The sequence below is a fragment of the Ceratotherium simum genome, chromosome 7, assembly GCF_057802395.1.
Source record: "Ceratotherium simum simum isolate JZ-2026a chromosome 7, ASM5780239v1, whole genome shotgun sequence".
NCBI classification, from domain to species: Eukaryota; Metazoa; Chordata; class Mammalia; order Perissodactyla; family Rhinocerotidae; genus Ceratotherium; species Ceratotherium simum.
In genome coordinates, this window is record NC_141906.1 from 1,823,759 (window position 1) to 1,850,622 (window position 26,864).

The following is a 26,864-nucleotide window of genomic DNA, read 5'->3' on the forward strand; positions in this document are numbered from 1 at the left end:
TGTTGGGTTGCACCCTGTAGCAGAAACCTGTAGAAAGTTTTGTTTATGTGAATCACAGTCTTTTGATCCTCCATATTTTGCCCAGACAGTAGGTTCGCATTTAGGGAGGGAACTGCCCATCCAGAATTTGTATTAATAGAGTGTAGGCAGAGTCGCTCACTGCCAACATAATGGGAGATACCCAGTGGCTGCCACTGTGCCCAGAATTTTCTACCGTTAGTCCTTTCATTCAGTCCTTTGGGTCTTGAATTACTCTTTCATTTTAGCCTTCTATTTAAAATAGAAAATAACTTGGAGATCTGATATCTTAAGCAATTATCAGCAAACCTCTTCAGGGAAATTATGAGAGTGGGAACAAGGCCTTGCTGTGGTCGTGCACGGTCTAGGCTAGAAGTGCAGGAGAAGAGCGAGGGGGCCTGAGAGGTGGTGGGGAAGATCCAGAGACACTCATGCGAGAGGATGGTCTGGGTCAACTTTGAGATAATCTGGCATCTTTCTCCCATTTACAACTCCAGCACCATCTGAATTAATCAGTGGTCTCTAAAGGGAAATCTGAAAAAATCCTCAGGGATGAAAATCCCCTCAACAGGACTCAAATTTATACAGTGTCATGGAATTTGGAGCTGAAAGAGATCTTAAAAATCTCTGGTCTTAGTCACGACTCCACAGCTCGGTGAGCTGAGGCTCAAGGAGATTCAGTGACTTGCGTGGGCTCATGGTGCTAGGTAGTGGGGAGGCCGTGCTGGGTGTGGCTGGGACACAGAGTAAGTTCTCCCTTTGCTGTTTGGCACATAGCGGGTTTTATGTCGAAGTCTCCCAGCTTGGGCTTCTGAGAGAAGGTCAGCATTCCTGCTACTGGCAAGTGCCAGTCGCCTGCATTGTTCAAAAAGGAAAAGAAGGGCCGGCCCCGTGGCTTAGCGGTTAAGTGCATGCGCTCTGATGCTGGCGGCCCGGGTTCGGATCCCGGGAGCGCCCCGAGGCACCACTTCTCCGTCCAACGCGAGGCCGAGTCCCACGTACAGCAACTAGAAGGATGTGAACCTATGACGTACAACTATCTACTGGGGCTTTGGGGGGAAAAAACTGAATAAATAAAATCTTTAAAAAAAAAAAAAAAAAAGGAAAAGAAAAGCCAACACTGTAGTGGCTGAGCGAGGCACTGGAGCCTGGGAGAGGTTGCCGTATCTTTTCTAGACAGCAAAAACTAATCCTAGCATCTCAAGAGGTCATTGCATGAAATACACAATCATTCATTCATTTGAATATTGTTGAGTGCCAAGAAGAATGCAAGATGCAAACTATGCAACATGCGGAGGCCACAGAGACAGACAATATAGAACACCAACTCTCGTGCAGTGTGGTCTTGATAAATGCTGAAAGGTTATTTGACAAAATTGAATAGCCATTTTGGATTTAAAATGATACTTCATTAACTAAAAGTAGAAGGAAGAAATACATTGTAAGATTAATAGTCGTTATCTTGTAGGAGTAAGAGTAATATTCAAAATTCTGTGTAATTTGTACTGTATTTTCCAGTACTTTGTAAATTCTTTACAAAGAGGATATATTGTTTTATCTTCAGAGATTTAAATTAAACATCTGGAATTTTTTTAAGTCTTGAAAGGAAAAATATATTATTTTTATAACAGATCCCCTCCTACCTTCGCCCCTCCGCTCCACTCCCACATCATTACATTTTATGTTCAGGACAAGTTATATTTTCCACAGCAGAAAATGCCGCTGGTCTGTGACGTAACTATGTTGACAGATATAAAAAGCTGGCTTTTCTTATACAGATAAGAGTCTTGAATGTTTGGTTTATTTTTACTTTTAAGGAATGCAAGGAAAAGAATTGGAGGGTTTTGGCTCAATAACTTTGTTTTTTAGTCAAGGAGGCTTTATGCTAGCTTCAATATCAGATCACTTAAAAATATTCAACGTATATCTTGGACTCTGAGGGAAAACTTTAGAAAAAAAGAATTTGAGGAAAAGCTATAAAAAATCACAACCATTAATAATAGTAGCTAATAGTAAGTGCTGCGTGCCAGACAATATTCTGTGTGTTTGTATGCATTGACTCGTTTGGTTCCCTCGATGGTCCTGTGAGGTGTGCACCATTCTCCCATCTTACAGATGAGGAAACTGAGGCACAGTTGTTAAGCAGAGCCAAGGAGCTCTTGAGAGGTGGACCCAGGATTCACACTTGGGCACTGTGGCTCCAGCTTCCATGTTCTTAATCACGCTGCCTTACTGACTCTCCGAGCTGCAAAATGGGTGAGGAGTATCAGTCCTGGTCCGATCTGCAGGCAGAACCATGCAGCGATTTATACAGGGGACCCCTAACATAAAGAATCATTAAATGATGATAAAAAGTAACTCTCAGATATTAAAAACAAACAAACTCTATACGTACTTAAGGGCTGAGGGAGGGGTCCAAGAAAGGACGAAGTTGGAATTGGGCCCCTACCCACACCTGGAGCTCAGGACCCACTGGGAAGGGTGTGGTTGCAGCCCACTGGCTGGCAGGGAAGTTGCTGGTTTTCCGAGCCAGATGTGGTCTGTGGCTACTGGGCAAGCAGGAAGCAGCTGCTGGAACATGTGTGGGGGTACAGCTGGTTGCTGGGCACATGGGCATGCAAAGGGAATGGGGTGCTGGTGCAGCAGAAGGCCTGGAGCCCGTGATGGCCGTGTCAGGGGACTGCAAGCAGATGATCAGCAGGCCTGGCAGAGCTGCGAGGGTGCCGAGGGACCACACATTCTGGGCGCCTGGTGGGGCAGAGTATCACTGGATGTTCTCACCCCATGAGCAGCCAGAAGGAGCAGGAGAGCCCTTCCTCCTGCAGTGTTCTTCCAGCCCCTCTCCTGAGAAAGCTTGACGTCTGCTTTCTGTGGGGGAGAAATGCTTAAAGGATTCACACCCATTATCACAGAGCATGTATGGGGCCAAGAGGCAACCCTGATGGGTGACACAGAGCGAGCTCTAAGGGGCTCGTGCTACTTTGTAATGTGCCTCATCCTGTTTTCCCAAGGACCTTTCACCTGGTGAGAGACCCGGAGCTGGTGCTGGCAGTGTCGATGACCAGCGCTGGGAGAGACCTCTGTGGCTATCCAGTTATTGTGCAGGTAAGAGATATATAGGCCAAAGAATAGGCATGGCTCTTTCTTTAGTTAAATTAAGTGAAGCTCCGTGCTTCCCTGTTGTGGAGAAAGAAAATGGCTGTCGTTGAAACCTATCTTGAATGCTACTGTTAAAATATTTACAACAGCCTGTCTAAATTTCAAATTGAGCATGTTCATGTAATTCTTAATTTAGTTTAATCCAACAGATGGTGATTTGGGCTTGCTGCATGTCAGGTGCTACGCTAGTTACTAGAGTCAAATCCAGTGGCAAGCATGAGAAATTGTCCCAGGGCCTGCCCAGTGGCATAGTGGTTAAGTTCGCGTGCTCCACTTCCGTGGCCCCGGGTTCACAGGTTCAGACCCAGTGCACAGATGTACACACTGCTCACCCAGCCACGCTGTGGCGGCGTCCCACATACCAAATAGAGGAAGATTGGCACAGACGTTAGCTTAGGGACAATCTTTCTCACCAAAAAAAAAGAAAAAGGAAATTGTCCCAGTAGCATTCGTGGAGCTGCCAGTCCCCACGGTGGGTGCAGCCGGGTGAACGCCGTTAGATGCACCTGTTTCAAGGTCAGTGACGGGGGACGTACGCCAGCCCCCCCTTACCTGGCTGCTGGAGGGAGAGAACATGGTCAGAGAGGTCTCCCTGAGAGCGTGAGCTCATCAATGTTAATTCTACTGAGACACTCATTTGAAATACACTTTTAACATACTTTTGCAAATGTTTATAGCAGCCAGACAATTTTTGGAGACTCCAAAGAAGTCTGGTTTCAGCTGAGTTTGGGGTGAAGACCTCGGGAGCTCTTCTTCCATGCTTGTCTGTCATCTTCACTTACGTGCAACCAAAGACGCTCGTGTGTTCTCCTTGCTGGGCGGACGTAAAGTTGAGGAGCGTCCCTGCTCTGCATTTGCTTTCCGTATCCTCCACAGTATTTATCGTCTTCTTGTTGAACAGACTATATTGTCTCCAAATAACATTTGTTTTGTTCCATGTTTTTAATAGCAATGAGGCAACTTGTTTTGTGGGTCCTGAATCCAAAATTGGAACATAGCAATCTGGACAAATATCAAAGCTTAGTTAAGTCTTCCATCCTGATGAGAAATAGGGATTAAGCTTATGCCAGGAGACACAGTGTACAACATCACCTTCTTCTCTGTCAGGTGCCTCTTTGTACAGATCACAGTGAGATAAGACCTCTGCACACACGAATTTAGTACCATAATCAGTTTCATAAAATTATAGATATGAATGTTTTCCCCTAAGATTCCCATTTTGTAACAAATGAATTTGATCCCAAGGTAATTTATATTACCTTTCAAGATTTTTTCTTTGCTCGTATTTCATTTTTATTTCTTAAAGCAATCAGTTGATGAGAAAATATTAAAGTTCATGTAAAATAATAAAATGAGGCATGTTAGGTTAATGTTGTTAGACCTCCTCCCTGTTCCTTGAAATACAGTCTTTGTTTTCCATACCTGTGAGGGATGCTCTGTTGTCTGACCTAGTAAATCAGTTCTTAAGACTCATGTATTTTCCTCTTTACTATCAGTCTCTCCTGGTAGAGTAAGTGTTATTCACTATGAAGTTCCTAGAGGCGTCAGGATATGCTCAGCTAGCACTCATCTGCTGGCTTGTCATTAGTGCTGTGGGATGGATTCCGACTCCTAGCGTCCCTGTGCACAGCAGAGGGAACCCTGCCCGGTCTTTTGCACCATCCTCTTACCTTCCGGCGCTGTATCAGACAATGCTCTGCTGGTATTCTTAGGGTTTTCGTGGCCAGTTTTTTTGGAAGTGTGTGGCCAGGTCCTTCTTCCTGGTCTGTCTTAGTTCTGGAAGCCCTGCTGAAACCTGTCCCCCATGGGTAACCCTGCTGGTATGTGAAATCCTGGTGGCAGAGCTCTCAGCATCACAGCCACATGCAGCTGCCACAGTGTGACAACCCACAGACAGGTGATGTGGTTCCCTGACCGGGAAAAGTACCCGGGCCATGGCAGTGAGAGTGCCAAATTTTAACCACTAGATCACCAGGGCTGGCTAGTTTACTGGTTTAAATTCTCTTAAATTGATACTACTCATTTCTTTACTTATGCTTGAGCCAAGTTTTGTAGTTAGAATAAATCTACTGTTTCTATTACAATAAAACTGATTGTACTCACATTTTGAAACAAACCTCCTTGATAACCAGTGAAAAGTAAATTAAAATATCAATAAGGTACTATTTTTCATTTATTACATTGGTGATATTTTGGCAAGAGTGTGAGGAAAACAGGCCATTTCATTTGCTATTGGTGTAAATGTAAACTGGAATGACCTTTCCAGAAAGCATTTTGTATGATAAAGCTTTATATGACACATCATAACATTTAAAATTGATCATGTTATTTTATCAGCAATTATACTTGAGGAATTTGGGTTCTAAGGAAGTTATCATGGATTTACACAAAGATTTGTTTATATGGTTGTTCATTGCTCTTTTGCTTATAATAAGGAAAATTTGAGAAACAATCTACGTTTAACTATTGGGGATTGGTAAAATAAAATATCCCTAAGATCAAATGGTATTTGTCCTTAAAAAAATATTAGGAAAAGGTTTGTGGAATATTGTTAAGTTAAAAAGAAAAACAACTAATGTAGTTAACCAAATTGTATGTATTTTGTGATTCCATTTTTGTAAATTAAAGAATGCATATTTAGAAATATAAAAAATATTGTGTATATAATCTCAAATATCAATTGTGATTATCACTATGTAGTAGAATTATGTGTAATTTTCTGCACTTTCTGAGTTTATGCAGTGAAAACTCTGCTATAACCAACTCATGAACTCTCCTATTTGACTCCATATTTCCAGAAGTATAAACCATATAAGAACGGGGCTTCCAATCAGAAGTGGAAGTACGTGGAAAGGACGAAAGCTCTCGTGGCCTTTCATAGCACTCCCCTGGACAAGGAGACCACAGCGGCACATTATGCTGGTGTCTGCACATCCTCTGTGATCAAAGGGGAAAACGTCCATCAGCCAGTGAGTGGTTCCTTCCTACTGAGGAGTAAAGAAAAATAGGGGAAAATGGGGTAATGTAATATAGCAAGAAAAATTTTTTCTAGAAAACCTTATGTTGACACAAATTGAGCACTGGTTTGTGAATGAAGTTGCTTGGACTCTGTGACTCTGGTTAGGAAGGAATGCGGGAGTATTGGTGTTACCCTCTGCTTACGTTGCCTCAGGCGCTCCCCATTATCAGTACCACCTTTGCTTTATCATCAGTTCACCAGAACATGCATGAGGCAGGATAGTCACACGTCTGCTCTCTCCCAGGGGTGCCTGCCACACCGGGTGTCCCTCCACCCCAGAAGTTTATGAGAATGCAAATGATTGTGACTCTAACTATATCACGTCATACCAAGCATAGGGCTAAGCGTGAGTAAACTCTAATTTCTAAAGGAAATAATTTTATCAAGTTTGGTCCTACAATTTTTATTAGTAAGGAATTGCTTGCACTATACTTGACAAACGCCTGAGATATCTGTGGGTCAGTGGGTCAAGACACCTTGCTATTGTTGATGACCTTCGGCCTACAGAAAATTGAAATCTCATAATGCACATAAGACCCTCCAGACCCTCCTTACTCTGCTCCTCAGCTGTCTCTAAGCTGCTGCATCTGCTTCACTCACTCGTCGTTCCCTAGCTCTACTGAACGATTCACGGTTGTACCAGTGTGCCATACCATTTTGCATGTCACTGGTTTTGGCTGCAGTGTCCCTCCTTGCCCTTTCTCCTTTTTCTGTACATTCATACCAGGTAGCAAATATGCTGTCAAAGACGACTACAGTCATCTTAAAAGGAGTCAAGTCAACTTGAGAAGGCTTCCAGTCCACAGACGAAACACTCGAAGCATCAATAAGACTAATGAATGTGGTGGATTGACAAACATCAGATATGTTTAAATCTGTATGTTTATACTGATATTAAACAACAGCAACAACAACTCCTCATTGGTCATAATTAGATGATGCTAAGGAACCAATTCATTACTTTGAAAAATGGGAAATGAATCAAGCATTTATTTTTTTCCTTCCTTTGTGAACTGTACCTCAGCATAACAAAATAGTTGATAAGGGGAAGTTTCACTTCATAGAAATATCCAAGCTAATAAATGAATAAGGTATGAAAAAATCAGATATCACTATGTTGTAAACTTTAGTAAATTAGTGGATCTAGGCAATGATCATCAGTAGCCACTAGCATTACAAAGAGACATAACGGACAATATGTGCCCCTTGATGGGAGCACCCAGTACCACTGATGAAGTGTTCTAACCCCGAAAAAACTAAGTGGAACTCAATCAAGTCTTTTATTCTAACTAATAATTTACTGGAAATGCAAGAGATACAGGAACAATTTGAAAGACACAGAGACCTTGTAGTCATCAAAGCCCTAACTGAGAGAAAGTCTACAACCAACAAATTACAATAAAAGAAAAGAGAGAAAGAGATATAGGAAGAACATGGAGATTAAAAGAAAAAGAGGTATATAAACGTTTAATTGTAATGTATGGACCTTATTTTGATTCTGTTTCAAACAAACTGTGAGAGAGAAAGAGCCGTGGAAATCTGAATGCTGACTGAATATTTGATTGTGTTAAGGTATTATTAGTTGTTCATTTTTAGGTATTGTTGTTATGATAACAGGGCCCTTATCTTTTAGAGATACATTCTGAAATAAAGAATGAAATGATACGATGCCTGGAATTTGCTTCAAAGTAAACCAGGGTAAGGAGAGAAGTAGGTGGGGTGCAGATGAAGCAAGATTGGTAATTGTTGATAATTAATGAAGCTGATGGGGGAGACGGGGGTGCATCGTGCTTTTGTGTATGATGAAGATGTTTCTAGTGACGTAGGACTCATGTTTTTACCGAAAGAGGCAGGGCAGCTGGACTGTAGAATTGGTGGGAAAGGAACGGAAGGAGTGATTAGGATAGACTGTAGAATCTAAGCTGAGTGAGAAGGGTGGTGGCATTAAAGGTGGGACCACAGTGAGACAGTGGCCCCTGGGTTGAGGACTCAGTGGGTGGGCATCTTGATGCTCTGCTTAAGAAAAGGGTAACACTTTAAGTACCAGAATTTTCTGCTTGACTCTTTTGTTGGAAATATTTTTGAAACTATTTTGTGTACTTTTCCTTAAATTGTGTAGGCAGAACACCATTTAACCGAGTCAGGACCATCAATATGCTGGTTACAGTGTTGCACAGCAGAGAGCGGCACGTTGACTTTAATCTGAACTCATCCTAGACTCGTACATGCAGCTTGCTTTCTTCAAAATAATCCTCGAGGGCCATTTGCTTCCCTGTCATTTTCCTTCCTGATAGGAGCCTAGTGTAGAGGATGCATCAGGATGACTCCTGAGCAGGAGTAATATAAAATGTGTAAAATGGCTCTTTTTGCAGAATGAGTTCTTAAATCAGAGACTCAAACGGCCTTCTGAGTTGTTTGCCTAACTTAAATATAGCTGCCACTTTCAGTGGCTTCATCAGTAACTGCAGATTTTTAGCACTCTTACTTCATCCCCAGTGAACGCCTCAATTTCCTGGGCCATACCTATCCAGTTATTCGTTAATTTTATTTTGTGGCCATCTTGTGACTTTTTGGATATTTTCTCTATCGGCCTTTACAACTTGGTTGCATTTTAGCAATTCTAGCAAAATGTAGCTTCCTTTTTCTTTAACTTTTATTAACATCCAGATAGTCTGTTGGAGCTGAGTATGGGTACATGGGGTTTGTTATTCTGTCCTATTTTGTATATGATTAAGATGTTTTATAATAAAAAGGGAAAGGAAAGAAAGAACTCCTAGAGCTTCGGCCTCAGTGTTCATAAAACTGGTGCCTTTCTTTGAACTGTGTGATCAGATGTTCTTTTATTTACGTTGATCACAATGCAACTTCTCAGTTTTCAATAATGATTCATTCTAATAGATTATAACTGTCCTTTCCCGAGAATTAGATGATAGTCTATCTAAGTTAATGTGATTAATTTCTGAAGAGTATCATAATGTATCAGTTCTGGGATTCACAGATTTATAAAAATGTTCTCTCTCTTGGGCCTGGGAAAACCGGCCCTCTGTACGAAGGCTCTAGGCCAGGGGTTAGTACCTAACATTTTGGAGATGCAGACCTCTTTGGGAGTCTTGTCAAAATTATGGGTATTCTTTTCCCAAAAAATGCACGTGTGTACACACTTTTTGTAGAAAATTTTAGGGAGTTCATAGACTGCCCCTGAAATCCAATTTGGATGAAGGGTAAGAACTCTTTCTCTAGACCTGGATGCATTTGCTTGGATAGCTTAGAAAAAGAAAACTAGTATGAAGTAACTATTATATCCTAAATAGCTACTGTATACTAGATACTAATGTGATATTAGTTATTTTCACATCTCATTTAAATAATGAATATCAATATCAATAAGTTAATTAAATTAAGATTGATGAAAGAAACTGAATAATTGATTCACAGTCACGTTAGCTGCCACCATACACATAGTAATGATCATGTTCATCAGACACACCCGGGTCATAGACCGTATCTCTATAAGGCCGAATGAACAAGTCAAGTGAGTCACTTCAATAAATCAAGGAAATTTTAAAAAGAAAAAAATTAGTTAAATCAGTTTGTTGGTATTCTGTACAGAGAGCCAGCAGCTGACTTACTGAACTTTTAAACTCTATTTTCATCCTGCAGTCACAGCCTAACCCTGGGAACTACCCAAACGTATTGCATTTTTCTTTTCATCAGCATTTTCATAGGAGTATTAAGCGTGAAGGAATTAATCGAAAATCCAGTTTACCTTGTGTACATGCACCATTGCCAGAATAGAACAATTTGGCGACCATCAAAATGGTAGCACCACAGTCATGGGGATTGGTGTCTTTATGCATGAAAAATACATTTTCTGTCATGTAATAAGGAACATCATTGGCACACGATCTGTCATGAAGCCCATGCTTTTCTATACAAACGATTCTGCACATAATATTCATTCAGTTCCGCCTGAGAGAGGATATTTTAATTTTTTGTCTTCCAGTAATTTGTAGAAAAGTGGAAATCATATGTGCATATAGAGAAATCCGTATTGGAATTTAAGAATTGCATCTTCTACAGTCTGATCTAAGTGTTGCCTTTGGACTGACAGCTCTGCCTGCTCACAGGGAGTGGCTGGAGCAACAAGGCAGAGGCGAGGAGCTAAAAGCGCGGGCTCGGTCACAGCTTTGTGTTTCAGCTCTGCTGTGTGCTCCTTGGGGACCCTTGGATAAAAACTTCCACTCGGAGCTTTTGTGTTCTCATCTGTAAATTGAGAATGATGATGTTAACTCTGGCTCCACTTAACTTTCAGCCTTGTGAGGAAGAAAGCAAATTAGAGTCTATATAAAAGCACTTTAAAGGTTTACTGTGGAAATTTTCATACATATACTAGTGTCTCAAAAGTAGAGACGCTACTATAGTAAATTCTCATATACCTATCAGCCAAAGTCCACTTTTATCAAGGTTTTGCAACATTTAAAAACCCCAGACATGATACCATTTCACCTCAAACTTAAGCATGAGCCTCTAAAAAATTCGAACATTTTCTTACATAATCATTATGGCATTATCACACCTAACAAAATTAACAGTAATTCTTTGGCCCTCTAGTTATACTCTGTTCTTAATAAAATTTCCCAGGTGCTCCTGAAAATTTTTCTTATGGTTGGTTGGTTTGAGTCAGGATTCAATCAGTCAAGGTCCCTACGCGACATTTGGTTGCAGAATCTGCAGAATCCTTTTGCAGAATGCCTGTTATTTGGATTTGTCTGTTTGCTTCCATGGCATCCTTTACCACCCTGTTTCTCTAGCCCCATAATTCTTGTAAATGGAGTTGGGCACTAGGGTTGTAATTAGATTTATGTTCAGCTTTTTTGGACAAGAATCTTCTAGGCTTTACTGTGTGTTTCATATTTATCACTTACACGGGCAAACAATGCCTGGATTTTCCATTTTTCGTGATGGCAGTTATCAGTGGGTTCAGGTGATTACAATCTAATCCCACATTAAAAACATTCCCAGTGCCTTTTCCTCTAGTGTTGCCCTTTGGTGATCTTTGCCTAAATCATTAGGAGTTTCAAAAAGGTCAATTTTGTCTAATTCTATTGCTTTTCCTCACATTTATTAGCTGAACTTTTAATGTAAGGAAGAATTTTATCTCTTCAACTAGGTATTTGACTACCCAAAAATATGATTTGTAAGGGAGGGTAGGATAAATGCTTAATTTTTTCCATCTCACTTATCCATTGTGGTATAACAAACCACCTGAAAACTTAGTGACTTAAACCAACAACTGTTTTTGCTCTGTGGGTCAGCGATTTGGGCTGGGCTCAGCTGGGCAGTTCTGCTGGTCTTGTCCAGGGTCACTAATGTGGCTCTGGTCATCTGGTGGTGCTTCAGTAGTTTGGTGGTTCTGTGGGGACTGGGCGGTCAAAGACAGCCTCCCTCACATGTCTGGTGCTTGGCAGGCTCTGAGCTGGGACCTTGGTTCTCCTCAAGGCTCCTGGAGCAGGTGAGCTCAAGTGCGTTCAGATTGTGGTCTCAGGGTTCCCGCTGCAGCTGAAAGATACAAGCTCCGGTGTGCAAGCACTTCTTACATGTCTGCTTGCAACACATTTGCTAATGCTGCGTTGGCCAGAGTGAGTCACATGGCCTTGCCCAATTCAAGGAAGAGAGAGAAGGAGAAAGAAACTCTGTTTCTTGAGCGGAGGAGCAGCAAAGTCATGTTCCAGAAGGGCCTGCAGACGAGGGTGGGATGGCCTCATGGTGGCCATCTTTGAAATAATCTGCCACACTTTCTAATGGCCGGATTCCAGCGTTATAAACTGGTGCCAGTTTACTTCCAATGGACTCCGTTAAGTTGTGGTTTTGTTGTTTGTTGTTGTTTGTTGTTGTTGTTGTTTTTACTTATATTTTTAGCATCGTCATGAACTAAGGATTTTACATATTCAAACACATTCAAAGTGTTTTGTTTGTCATTCTTTTTGTTGTTCCCACATTGTCCCACTTTGGGCCAGTGAAGGCCCTTCTCTTTGGCTCCCGTGTAATTTTGACCTGACTCCTTTACTCTTGGGGGCTTCTTTTCCTTCTGGGTATCACATGACAAGCCTTGCTTGTCTTGTATGTATATGTCTCTTGCCTCAAGTCTGGAACTGGCCATTCCTCCAAGAAACCCTGATTCTGGACACAAGTTACACAGATTGATGTTGAATGGTCGTTGCCTCTAGGCTTTTTCAGTCAACGGAATTTGGAAATGTGTTCTTTTTAAATGTAATTATTAGGGAGCAAAATAATGCATTCATGTTGAGATTTCAAATTTAGCATTTAGGGGTTGTAGAACTGCTTTATTTGTATTATAAAGTGTTCTACAAAAATGCTGTCATAATTGAGATGTGCCTATATAAAAGCATCTTTTCCCTTTTCAGGGATACTATTATCTCTCATCCGCTGGAAAGAAAAAAATGATGCTCTGCTTGGCATGTGGACAATCCAGGCAAGCAGAGAAGGGACTGAAACAGTTGCTTCCTGGGCTGCCGTTCCTCTGTGCCTCAGGATCCCAGACCCAGAAGCCCTTCTCACGAGGGCCTTTCAAGGTCATCAAGGTGGCTGAGGTGTGTCATGACCGGGCTCTGCTGATGTGTATATGGCGTCAGTTTGGAAACGGTGGTGCATTTGTTATCTGCCTGCACTCAGTTCCTCTCCACTCCTCCGACTCGTCTTCCTTTGCTGCCCCTTCCCCACTACACCTGCATTGATTTCCTTTTCCCCCTCGTAATTTAAAATACATCGTCTATTAATAGTTCGATACACTCTTTGAAGTTAATTGGGCACTTCTGCGGCTTTAATCATCTTCTGACACCTTCTCCTGCTCTCCGTGTTGCTTTTAGAGGAGGAAGTAACTGCAAATCTTTACCTAGTGGAGTGGCTTTCTGCCTGTACCTACAAGGCAAACACCTTTTTACTAGGATGGAACCTTTCAGGGGGCATTTGACATGTCGTTGTTAATGACTCTTCGGGTTGGGTGCCTGAATTCACACATCCATGTCTAATACTATTTATAGCTCATGGAGAGAAAATCTCTGCACTTTCCTATGATCTTAATTTAAAATGGCACCATTTAAAAAATTCTTTCCTCAAGTTCAGAAGTGAGACGTGCTGAGGGGAACTTACACACCTGTATGAGAAGGAGATTCCTAAGAGGTGGGCAGTCTTCTGGCCTGGTGCTTTTCAGGGCCTGCCCACCCGTTCCCAAACCACTCTCCTCTCTCCCCCGAACCCAACACGCATTGCAGGGAGGGGTGGGGTAGTAACATCACCACAAACATCACCGACACAGTGACTCTGAAGGAGACAGGCAGTCACTCCTCTGGGGGAGTCCGAAGGCATTGTCCTTGCTTTGCTGATAGTGGGGCAGCGTTGAGGATGTGGGTGAGCTGACTGAAGAGAATCCCCAGTGTTAGAGCATCTGAGACAGAGCTTCCCCTCAAGAGTGAGGAAGGAGAGGGAAGGGAGCAGTGTGGGGTCCACTCCTCATTCCTGTGTGGTTGAGGCTGCACTCATTCCCTTCCTCCTTCCTCAGTATCTGCCACCTCAGGATGGCATCGTCCTGAAGGTCAAGATGGAGAGAGTGTCTGTAGTGCTGGCGTGCCGTTCCTTCACGCCCAGCTCTCTCTGGCCCTGGCATCCTTCCTCACCTCCTGTCACAGGAGGAGACCAGAAACAAGAGGCCCAAGTCCCCTAGAGACTCAGTGACAGGGCTGGGGAGAGAACTGAGTTCCGGCCCAGTGTCCCTCCTGCTGCAGCATCCAATACCTGTCACACGTGGAGTGAGCATTGCAAAATGTAGACGCCACACGCCTATTTATTAAGTTAGAGACTGAAGTATACCAAAGTAACAGAACTAAAAGAAAAAAGCTTGAGTAGACCTATGATTTTTTTTTTTATTCAGGCTGATTTATCTTCTTACGAGGCTGAGAAAACTCTAAGTTATTATGAAGACCGTCTATTATCTTTACGGATGAAGACCCGCACACAAGTGGTATCTCATAGTGGTATGGCAGCTACGCACCAGAAGGCACTGAAAATAATTGCATACAAAAACGGAGATGGATATCGAAATGGGAAGTTAATTGTGGCTGGAACATTCCCCATGGTAAGTGGCTATCACTTAAATGCTTCTCGCCTCCTCAGAGGTAATAATGGTGATTCTTCTGACAAGAAAAAAGCAGTGGGATTGAGTGATAAATGTCCCCAGCCAGTTTCACCAATTTAAACTGATGAGATCAAGATCTCTGGTTTCTTAAAGATATTCCTATTGATTGTATTTCTTTGGATACAGACTTAGAAAAGTGAGAAACCAGAATATGGTGTTTAGATTAGCTCCGGAGCAAAGATGTACAAAAACAGGGGGAACAAAGCCACCAGATTTTCTTCCTTCTGTGACAGACAATGCCTTTCTGCCTTCCTCCTATTCCAGCTTCAAGCTGCATGTTGTCTGACTATTCTACGAGCCGCCCCCTCATCTGTCATTGGAGAATCTGAGCACTCGTTTGTTGACAGGGTGTTTCCCTCCATTTTCACACTGGCGAAGCAGGAGTTGTGCCAGGAGGGAATATGTGGTTTCCTTCTTAGAGGCTGTCCCCATGGTCTCAGGGACGGAGGAGAGCCCAAAAGGCCCAAACCCAGCATTGTGCTTCCATCGCTGGGTGATTATCTTGTCTGTACGTTCTGGCCGATTCCTTTCGCAGCACGTTTTACAGGCAGTGTTAAACTTCATCTGGAGTTAGTTACCCTGGAGACCTCCTTGCAGACACACCCGCACACAAACTCATTCACACGCCTCTTTGGTTGAATACAAGCAGATTTTTTTTTTTAAAAAAGATGTTGTTCAACAGACTAAGCAAAGTACAAAAGTTAGCAACTCCAAGATTCACTCTGGGATCCACAGCTGGCTTTTGTGGTCTTGGGCAAAGATATTAACCTTTCAGCCTGTTTTCCCATCTGGACAATGGAAGTAATAATATGTGTCAGTTCTTGCTTTGAAAGTCAATTCATTTATTTTAGAACTGTTCATCAGTAGGAAGTGTTACAACAATTTATACCTTATAAGGCAGCCAAATTGAAAGTGGATTTCTAGGTTGAACATTTCTTAGGAAATAGATACTCTCATGATAAAATGCATTAACAAATGTCAACTGCTGGGTTAAATTTCTGGACCTAAGAATTTTCACAGCTGGATTGGACTAATTTTGTGAGATTATGTAGGATAATCTAATATCAAAAATTGTCCCTAATCAAAGATCAAGTCAGTAGTTGTTGTTCAGCTTTCTATTTTCTCAAATTAAAGGATTTTCTCAGAGATCTAAAAATAACAAGCTCTTCATGATTATTCCCAGTTCTCTCGCGATTTCCTCTCAGTTCTGTGTGGTTGGTGTTATGTAGCTTCTTACAGAATGCACGGAACGGCTCGGTCTTGCCAGAGCAGCCTCCAAAGTGTTCACCCAAGACGGAACTGCAGTCCATTCCTTGCTCGATTTGATTTTATGGGCTCTCGACAAACCTTTTATCCAGAGAGACTCTGAGGAACCCAAGGAAGAGGCAGCCCCTGTTGGAACAGAAGAGACAGCAGTTAAAAGTATGGAAGGTTGGTTACATTCTACAGGATTTAGCCAATTCTACTTCCATTTGACCACAAAAAGTTAAATGTGATTCCTTCGTTCAGTAACCCCTTCTAGAACTACAGTCACAGGAAACTGTTCTCATATGAGATTCTCATGTCATCTTTACCTTGCAGAATAAAAACAAAAATAAAAAAAATTGTAAATTTGCTTTCAGAACCAAAACAATACATAAATTGCCTAGAATTTATAAAATATGTTTGACAGCTTAGCTACTTTATGCAACACAAGCAGCTTTTGTTCTTCAATTCAGAACCGAGACCAACTGGAGGCCACTTGAGAAAGTGGAGTTGGGTCAATGCAAACCTCTTCCACTATGAGAAGTCACGTGTCCACTCCATACCACCTGCCTCCCACATCCTGCCTGCCCTGCCCGTCTCCAAGGCTCCTGTAAACTCCCAGAGGCTCCAGCAAATGTGCCTCTGTCTGTTCACAGCTTTGTGTGTCTCATTGGACTGTGCACAGCTTGAGGGCAGGGACGTGGCCCCAACAACAGTTTGCTTAGAGAAAGAGTCTCGCTAGCAGTGACTCAGCAGTTATCTCAAGTGTCCACTGCTCTTGTCTTGACAGGCATGGTTCAGAGGTTAAGAACTTGGATTTTGGAGCCAGAATACCAGGGTTCACATCCCAGCTCTGACACTTGCTAACTGGACGATCTTGGGCAAGTTGCTTAACCTCTGTGTGCCTCAGTCTCCTCATTTGTCAAATGAGGATACTCATAGTCATGTGAATATGTACTCATTTGGTCCTCATAAGTATGAATATGTACTCATAAGAATATGTATGAATCTGGATATGTGTATGTGAATGTATATGTCACCTAGAGCAGTGCCTGGTTGATGCTTACCAAACATTCGGTGAGCGTTAGCTATCGTTCCTGTGCGCAGGATTGAGTAGGAAAACCCACATTCCTCCCGTGTGTCTCCTTTACTCTCACACTTCTGACACACTCACAGCATTGCCAACACTAGTTGTGCGGAGTTGTTTCCCACACCCAGCAATTCTGTAGCACCAGCTGGGTGCCCTGCCATTTAACTAAACACCGACACTGTCTACCTGGAGGTGGCATCAGACCCCACAGGGGAAGTCTCAGTCCACAAGACTGCGCCCTCCTCCCGCACCCCCCACTTCAGACACCACTCACACGTCGAGGTTGTTACCTGTGCTTCTGACCTATTGGCTATAATTTGGAAGTTCCCACAACTCCCTCCTCAGTTCAATTAATTTGCTAGAGTGGCTCAGAGAACTCAGGCAACAGTTTACTTAGTAGATGACCAGTTTATTATAAAAGGATATGAAAAAGGATACAGTGAACACCAGATGGAAGAGATGGGTAGGACACGGTATGAGGAAAGATCACGGAACTTCCACGCTCTGTCTCGGGCACCACTCTCCCAGCACCCCCACATGTTCACCAACCCAGAAGCTCTCTGAACCTCATACTTGGGGGATTTTATGGAGACTTCATCATGTAGGTATGATCAGTCATTAACTCCGTTTCTAGCCCCTCTCCCCTCTCTGGAGAATGAGGGGATAGGGTTGAAAATTCCACACTGCCAGTCATGGCCTGGTCTTTCTGGTAACCAGCCCCATCCAGGAGCCCACCAAGAGTTGCCTCCTTTGAACAAGACACTGCCATCACCCTGAAAATTCCAAAGGATTTAGGAGCCCTGCACCAGGGACCAGGGGCAGAGATCAAATATTAGAACAAGAGATGCTCCTAGTGCTCTGATCACGTAGGAAATTAGAAGGGTTTTAGGAGCTATGTGGCAGAAACCAGGGGCAGAGACCAATATATATATTTTCTATTATCTCACAATGATATTATTTGTTTTGTTTTCTAATGAGTTTTTAAAAATAATTATGTGAATATTTAATGCTTGGCTGATCATAAAGGATATAGTTCTGCCTTTATTTGGCATATGGAATATCTGGAAGATTGCAATCTCCAACACTCTTCTTTCAAATTCTTGTTTAAAACCTGGTTGGAGGTAATGTTGTTCATGCAGGACTACCAAAAGGTCATCGCTTCCCTTCTTTGTCTAAAGGTTATCCTTGAATCAGGTAGGTCCATTAGTGGGCTGCCCCCTTTACTGAATCATGGCTTGGCGTTATGCTGTCAGTTTGCACTGAGCAACTGTAAAGAAACAGACATCAGTCACAAACTCAGCATCATGTGCACTTTGGAGGCAGTGGTAAAGGGCACAGGCTCTGGAGGCAGACGGCCTGGATTCTAACTCTGGCTCTGCCACCGCCTAGCTATGTGACTAACTCTCAGTTACATTATCTGTAAACTAGGCTTGGACCTACCTCAGAGGATCATTTTGAGCACTACGTGAGATAACATATGTAGATGTCTTGGTAAAATACCCAGCACATAGTACATTCTCAATGTATGTTAATTTCTATTGCAGGCTACTGTTAGCTATATCACAAATAACTCCTTTATGAAGACCCTGAAATAAATCTCTCTCAGATCCCAGGACCAGGGAAGGTGTATCTTCTGAGGAGTTTGTCTGTCTGTGTGGGCCATGTGAATCTTTTTTTTTTTTTTTTTAAAGATTTTATTTATTTTTTTTTATTTTTTGCCCCCAAAGCCCCAGTAGATAGTTGTATGTCATAGCTGCACACCCTTCTAGTTGCTGTATGTGGGACTCGGCCCCAGGATGGACAGAGAAGTGGTGCCTCAACGCGCACCCAGGATCCGAACCCGGGCCGCCAGCATCGCAGCATGCACACTTAACCACCAAGCCACAGGGCCGGCCCCATGTGAATCTTAAAATTGTGTTTTCCTCTTTGCTTTGGCCACTAGGAAGCTCAGAGCCCAAATTGTGATTTATCTCTAGCAAATAAAAAATAGTATTCATTTCCATTTAATGATGAAAGTATTATCTAGCATTTTTTCAATGCCTGCCTAATTAAATAGACCCAACACTATTTATTCTAAGCACTTTACTTTTTTATTCTTTTAATCTTCCCAGCAGCAGAATGAGATAGATACTATTATCCATTTAAAAGACAAGGATACTGAGGCACCTTATGTCTGGCTTTAGTCTATTTCTATACTCCTTTTCCCCTTTGCTTGGTTTTCTTATCTCTTTATTTTATCCCTTTTCAGAGTAGATATTTTGGTAAGCTACCTCAAATTTCTTTCAGAACTAGGTGAAGTGTAAGAAACAAACTAAAACATATATTTATAATCAGATTAGTTTAAATTCTTTGGTTGCATGTGAAGTTTCTGATCAAATTTATATATTGGAATCTGGTTTGGGTATTGCATGTTTAAATCAAGTCATTAATGAAGAATGAAATGTTTTGAATAAGCAAATGAATTCAGTAAGCAAATTTATTCGTTATTCATTGAATAATGGTAAACGTGTCATTTGTTCCCCAGAAAACCCAAGAATGAAAGTGAAAACCAAGTTGTTTCCCCCGTCTGTGCCATCCGATATTGTGGACAGTGTAGATAAGTCTTCCCTCGCTCTCGTCCTCAGAGATCCTATTGCCGTCTGGGTGTCTTGTGGGGAACCATTTCTATCTCCGAGCGGTAAGTTTTTTGTTTTTGCTTTCTTTCAAGCAAGTGTAGGAAGGGAGAGAGAAACAAATTTTATGTCGCTGTAAGAAAATGAATTAAGTGTGTGTAATGTCAACATAACAACATCACATTTATGCAAAACACAGGGGCCCCCCGATTACCCCGCACACAAGGACAGCCGTGCTCCTGTGTTTGCACAAGTGCCTGCTCCTTTTTCCTGGAATGGAGTATTCTGCATGGGAAATGTCTAATTTAGTTGATAAAGAGATCCTTGGTCTCTAAGACTGAGAATAATGATATACATTAGAAAATAACAAATGAGTTTAATTCACACTGAAGACGACCTGTCTGCACATTTTCATTTTTAAGAATTGCACCCTTTAGGCAGTAGGTGGATGTTTAAAAAAATGAATGGTTCCAAGCCAGGCTTTCATCACCTCCAAATAGTTTGTAGAAGTGGAGAATGAAATATGACTATTGCATATGGTAAGTCTGTAGAATAAAACAGCGCTGTTCTTCTTTCCCCCTCATTCCGTGAAGAAATGCCTTAAGCCCTGTCATCTTTCAAATGAGGGTTCTTTTAATGACTCTTACCTTTTAATTACCTGTTTCTAATTGACTCTATTTCTTGGAGCAAAAAGTTCTTTATAAATTTTGGCTTGCATGATAAATTATTGTTGATAAAAGAATACAAGACAAAATATCATGTATTTTTATTATTCTAGCTTTGCAGAAAGCAGAAAAACTAGAAAAACAGAACTGGCTAAAAAAGGACAAAATTTTGGCTGATCTAGACACCATGAAACACAGAATGAGACAGTTAAGAGGTCAGTATGAACTAAATCAAGTACCGCCATGTTTAACTCTAAATGTAACCTCAATTTGCTTGCAGTTTTTTCTACCACTAGATACCAGATGTTTACCTGAGTACTATGTAAACGTGTGTTACGAAAGTCACTTGAGCAAGTCTAAAACCTAATAGTATATCTTTTGGTACTGATTGTATATTTGTAAATTTTATATTAAAATTAATATCACATGGTTTATGTATACATTAACAAAACTAGGAGGGTATCTGTGTCCATAACCACCCTGTGGTTTTCCTGGCCTTATGTATTCCCAGCACTTAAGATATCAAATGGTTCTTTGGGGAGAAAATGTATTATGGCCTTTAGTCTGGGAGGGAATACATTTCAGGCTCTGTAATCGTCACAGCAGGATTTCAATTCCTGAGTATGTGCGCTATCTGGTGTCAAAAACATGTGACTCTTACTTCAGTAAACAACACAACTAGTCCTAAGTGCAGTGGACAGAACTCTGGGTGGAAATGGCTATTTTCCAGTTCTTACCAAAAGGATTGTTGGTTTTAAGTGAAAAGCATCTGTTACTACTGCTAACTTCTACTACTCCAGCTACTAGACATTTTCACTTGAATGTCCCATGGGCACGTGCAAGACTCAAGTCATCGTATTGCCCCACACCAACACCTCCTTCATTGCTTCTAGCAGTGGGCACTACCACCACCCACCCAAGTGTTCCATCTCAGAACCTGGAAGTCACCCTAGGCATCTCCCTCTCGCTCATTTTCTCCAAGCAAATATCAGAAAGTCTTGTTGCTTTGACTCTATTAATAATGAGTTCTATCTTAATTCTCACTGTCATTATCCAAGTTCAAGCTATTGTCGTCTAATCCTTGGATTACTGGAACAGCTTTCTAATTGGTCTCCTTCCCTACAGTCTTGACCGTAGTTTCCATTCTATGCATAACAGTGACATTCTGGAGCTGGAGGGGTCATGCAAAAGTGCGATGGTGTTATGGTCCTCCAGGCGTAAAACCTTCAAAGCTCCCTATTATCTTTAAGGTAAAGTTGAAACTCCTTAACGTGCTTCTCGCCCTCCTTGCCCACTCCACTCCACTCCACCCATTTGGACTTTTTTTCAGTCCCCCAGACACACTACGTGCTTTCTTAACTTTGAGTTTTTTGTACAATTCAGTTCCCTCTGCCTCAAACTTTTCTCTCTCTTGTCCTCTTGGATTGCTCCTACTCATTCTGTACTTTTCAGTTGACTTCTTGTTTCTTCCCAAAGCCTCCTCTGACATGCCAAGTCAGGGATAATGTGGTTTATCACACCCTGAACTTCCCCTCTGATCATCCTCATGACATTATAATTACCTGTTCCTGTGACTGTCTCTTCTATGTTATATTATGAATTCTATACCCTTCTTATTTGTTCTCTGAATAGTTACAGAATGATTGAATTAAAGAATGAATGGAATTTCAACCATTCACTCCAGTGAGTTTTCTAAGCTCTGTTCCTGTATCCAGTTAAATCAATAGAAGGCAACACACTGAAAATAGCACCTGGCAGAGCTGCCTTTACTGAATTCTGATTTTATATCATGTCTTCAGCTTTTGTTATAATTAAGTATTAAAAAAGGCATTTAAAAGTTCAGTTAGCATCATCCCTAATACGTCTGTTGAAAATAGTCTCTCTTTGGTCAGATGGTGTCCATTATGGAGGGATCCACTGATGTATAGTTTCTCTTAGAATTTAGTGCTAGGATAAATCTTGTCTCTACTGACAAACTGGTATGTTTTCTGCTGTTAGATGTAAATTCAATAGATGCTTATCAAATACCTACTCTGAGGAAGGACTTTTCTTATTGTTAGGAGTGTGAGGATAAGTAAGGACAAGTCTAAACTCAGTTCACTGCAGTCCCTGTTAGATTGTGAGCTCCTGCAAGCTCCTTGGATGAAAGAGGAGGTGTGGGGTATGAATAGTTGCAGAATCGATTATTTCCTATTCTTATAGCCGTTGGTAAATGCGACAGATGTTTATTGAGCATATACTATGTACAAAGTACTGTGCTAAGATGATTTTACATTTCAGTTATAAGCATGATCCTTGCTAATATTAATTGTAATACTAGTAATTACTTTGTAGAGTTTTTATGATTAAGTAACAAATGTCAACTATTTACTACATGCTCAGCACATAATAAATACTCAATAAATATTAGGATGGGGTTGCTGAGAAGGCAGCCTATTTTCCTGCTTGGGGTCTTAAAGACTAATAAATACAATTAAGGAATGGCAGGTCAGGCCAGAGTGTCACCTTTGTTAGACATAAAGGCAACACTGGAGCCTTTTATTTAGTGTGAGGGCCAAGGGGGTCTGCTAACCGAAATCCCCAGTGAGGTGGACCTGCCCTCCCAGGCTGCTGAGGAGGAGAGCTGTCCAGGTGAGATTTATAGTCTGAGAGAATAGCAAAGCCCTCGTGTTCTCCAGCGTTCCCAGGAATAGTTAGCAATTATCATTGCCATCCCCTGATCTCATGTGAAATAAAATAGCATAAATGGAAAATGTAATAAGAAAATAGAAAATAATTTATTCAATATGTTTTTGCTTGGTTTCAATTTCTGTTAGTCTTACCTACATAAATAATAGTTTTTTATGAAAACCTTTCCCAAACAAAAACCTTTTGTGAAGTCATTATGTCTCCATGAAAATTATAGTGCAAATGCATTCATTTGCTTAAGACCATTAGAAGCAAGTTGACAAAAAACAACGCCTAATGTTTTTCCTCTTTCCTATATTCAATGCTTGGCTCTTGATAGTATAAATGATAAACTATTGCTGAACTCTCTTTAGTTGAGCAAAATTTTAATGTTCAAAGTATATTGTAAATAAAACATTTATTGAAATATTATCCATAAGAATGTATGTATCATAAATTAATGTTATCTGCACTTTATGACTAGAGTTGCTAAAAACTATACTCAGTGTAAATTTGTGTTATGATTTTTCTGTGGCCACTGTGGTCTTCTCCAAAGCAAGTTACCTAATGGCACTGTCACTGTAACTCATTGCTGATTGATTCAATTATGCTTTCTCCACATCCATAAATTGCATATGAATGCTTATTAGGTACATAGAGCTCTAGTTTCCCTGAAAAGTCATTGCTGCCACTTATTTTTATTGCTGGATCTATTTCCACAAACTTGAGCTATAAGAGCACAAATGCTTTATCCTCTGCAAGTATTGGACTATTTTCAGAGTTTTGTTTGTAGTCAGAGTCTGAAAATCTGCACACCAAGAGTCCTTTGGTAACAAAATTAGGACTCAGCTTCATTCTGTTATTTTATCCACCTGAGTGTTACTGTCTCTCGAAGCCTTCTCTGACACCTCAGATTGGGTCAGTGACCCCTGCTACATGCTTTTATGGGCCCTGTCCCTCCCTGGTGAGCACAATTGTGATCAGTTATTGGTGTAATCATTTCCGTGACATCTGCCTCTTACCAAACTTGAGGCAAGCACTCGATCTTGAACATGTTTGTATTTGCATTGTCCAGCACAATGCCTGACCCATAGCTGGTGCTCAACAGAAGCATCTGAAAGGAACATACAAGAGAAAGTGTTGTTCTCACTTAAGATGGACGTTTAAAGATGAGTATGAGACTCGGTGCTGAGTATCTCTTCAACACAGAAAGAGAGCAAGTTCATCAGTATGACTTTTAAACCTCTTTTAGAACGATTTCACGTGGTCTAGTTGAAAGAATGCATAAATTCAGATCACCACACTTATTAAATTATGCCTGTGATTCTTTAGAATACGGTATTCCAATAAATATTTTCTCTTACCACAGCTTCTTAACAGCCTAAAGGGCACAGCAGAGGTGTCAGAAACTAATCGTGCTCGTGGGGTATTATTAGATAGAAAAAAAGGCCTCCTGTCTCTTGGGTTAATATTATTTTAGAAATACTTAATCCCCAGGCTGCTAAGCTAATTGTGGGGGAAAGACTTATTATTAGCGAAGAGAACAAAACATATGTTCCATGACTGGAAGAGATGATGGGCTATGTAGGTCACAGATTCTATTTGACTAAATTACCGCTGAACCATATCGTGGATAAGAGACTGGGGCCAGTGTGGAAGTCAGCATGTTATCTTTCTTTTCTGTCTGTACAGTGAGTATGCATATCCTGGCTATTTAAAGCTTCAAGCTCCCATATGAAGAGGCATTGTTAGATATTATTACCTTAGGCATCTTTGCTTTTATGATATATTTAGTATTTTAGCCTATGTTCCCAAGTGGAATGATTTATGCATAGAAAGCCAAACCAATTTATTTGAAATCTGAAAGCCCATCATCAGAAACAATATTTCCAGAGACTTCTTTCCCCAGGGCGGCGAGAAGCAGCATGTCAGCCGGCCACCATGGTTCCCAACAGAAGCCCTGTGCGGCCGGTGGTGGTGGAAGGAGGCTGGGCTGAGCAGACTCAAGAGGAAATTAAACTCATGGAACTTATAAGACATTCAGAGGTATGTTCTTTAGGACTCCAGGCATTCAAGACTCAGCCTCTTTTATAAGCTTTTAAAAGTACAGTGTTGAATTTTTAAATCATGCTATTAATATATTCTCGGCATCTGGTCAGTTATGACCACATAAGCATGTCCAAGCATTGAGTTGGCATTTGGAGAGCAGCTATCTAAGAGACAGCCAGCTCCTATGAAAGTCTGTTTTGTTTGAATGGAGACGAGAAATTATGACCTTAGCACAGAAGAGAAAAGACCCAGTGGATATGTACAAAGGTAATTACAGTAAGTGTAGTCAAGTTGAGCCTTATGGCTTCATTGCTCATCACTCCTAAGGGTATGTCTCAATATGTAAAAAGAGCGAGGAGCAAAATACTAATTGCAATGGAGACATTCAGAAGTGAGGAATTCAGAAAGCAGTTTCAGTCCAATTGGTTAATCCTTCAGGATTGCCAGACATAAAAAGTCAGGAAGAGAAAGGTCAGCTGCTGAGAGAGGATTTGGGGATAGAGACCTGGGAAAACTTTTTGCTTGCAAAGTTTTTCATCAAAATGAAATGTTCTTATTTAATAGGGTTCCTCAAATCATGAAATGTGTTCAATCAAAATCTTAGGCATGTGTCCAAGTCAAGGTTACTAGAAAAAAGGAAATTGACATTGCTAGAAATATGACTTCTTGCCAAGCTAAGAAGGATAAATCACTGACCAGGGAACGAATGCAGAACATTGAATAGGACCCACTCGAGGTGGGTGGAAAGCCACCCGGCAGGGATCTGGCAAAGCGCAGGGTGGCAGCCGTATTTTAAAAGACAGTGAGTGAAGACTTAAACAACAGTCACGCGCACTCCCCTAAGCATTCCTTGGTTAAAGGAAATGACGTTGTGATTCTAATAAAATATTCATTTGTTAGATGCAGAGAAATCGCTCAGTAGGAGAACCACTGTGCAGAAATCCAACAACACATCTCTATTCATTTCTCCAAATTATAAATGAAGGTGAAATGCTTTGCCAAAATAAGTGCCTTATTATTATTACTCTGTGATTATTATTGCCCTTAGTGGTTCAGGGAAGCAAGGGGAATTTACAGAAGAGTCAGTGACAGGAGAGCGTAATGTACTTCCTAAAATTTTTTCAGTGAAGTTTACAGTTATAAGATATTTCTATCTGTCATTACATTCTTCACACATACACTAACAGAGGATTCTCTAACCAAGGCGTTCACTGGGCTTTTCTTAACAGGCACACCTTTCTGAAGTCCAGGAACTGCAACACGAGAGAAATCCTCCAATTGCAACTACACGTGTGGCACTCAAGCAGAGCCGCCTGTATAAGCAACCCAACGCCAAACGAGTGTGGCTCTATCTGAATGGGGGCAGACCCGAAGACGGCACTTATGCCTGGGGCAGAACTATTCCAGAGGTCAGTCTAGTGGGAAAGGAAGTGTTCCATAGTTCTGGGTTCAAATCCCAGCTCTGACATGTCTAGATCGTTAGGTCAGGCAAGTTATTTTACCTTCCTAAACTTCATTTTCTCATCTGTGAAATGAGAATAACACTTTCCTCACAGGGTTGACATGAGGAGTAAAGGAGCTCCTACATGTGAAAACGTGGAGTCCAGTGCTATCTGACACGTGTGAATCAGAACTCAACATTTGGCTGACAGAGAACAATGATGGCCAAAGAGTAAAATCTAAACTTTACAATAGGTTTCCCGTTCCGTTTCAAACCCAGTTCACAAAAGAGTGATTTCCCCCATCAGGAATTACTCACTAGACACATTCTCTGTAGGGAAAACAACAGTGTTCATCAGGGAAAACCCACCGTGTTCTTACAACCCAGTGCCCTGGAACCACAGCCGACTCGCACTTTCCAAAGTTGAAACATTGACTAAGGAAAAGATGAGTGCAGTTCACGTCTTGTTTGCAATATCAAGGATATAATTCTAAAGTCTGACATTTTGTCTTAGTTGTAAATACAACTTTAGGTACCTAATCAATGGATTTTCACAGACTTTTTAAAAAGTCTTATCTGTTGCAGTGATATCTTGAGTAGTTGTTTGGCTTTTTTATTTTGTGAAATGTTTTTATAAGTTTTTCTGGGACCAGAGGAAGTCACATAAAGATGAGACGTTGGCAGGTG

At 41.3% G+C, this 26,864-nt stretch overlaps 1 protein-coding gene across 1 annotated transcript in view; it reads left to right on the top strand.

Moving 5' to 3' along the window:
- Window positions 1-26,864, top strand: part of DCDC1 (doublecortin domain containing 1) — a 392,270-nt gene that overhangs the window by 351,130 nt on the left and 14,276 nt on the right. Inside the window, exons 27-35 of the mRNA XM_087433962.1 lie at window positions 3,030-3,123; window positions 5,976-6,146; window positions 12,622-12,807; window positions 14,145-14,348; window positions 15,638-15,839; window positions 19,268-19,420; window positions 20,134-20,235; window positions 24,597-24,733; window positions 25,966-26,145. Of these exons, the coding sequence (XP_087290088.1) occupies window positions 3,030-3,123; window positions 5,976-6,146; window positions 12,622-12,807; window positions 14,145-14,348; window positions 15,638-15,839; window positions 19,268-19,420; window positions 20,134-20,235; window positions 24,597-24,733; window positions 25,966-26,145 (1,429 nt within the window). The remainder of the gene's footprint in view (window positions 1-3,029; window positions 3,124-5,975; window positions 6,147-12,621; window positions 12,808-14,144; window positions 14,349-15,637; window positions 15,840-19,267; window positions 19,421-20,133; window positions 20,236-24,596; window positions 24,734-25,965; window positions 26,146-26,864) is intronic.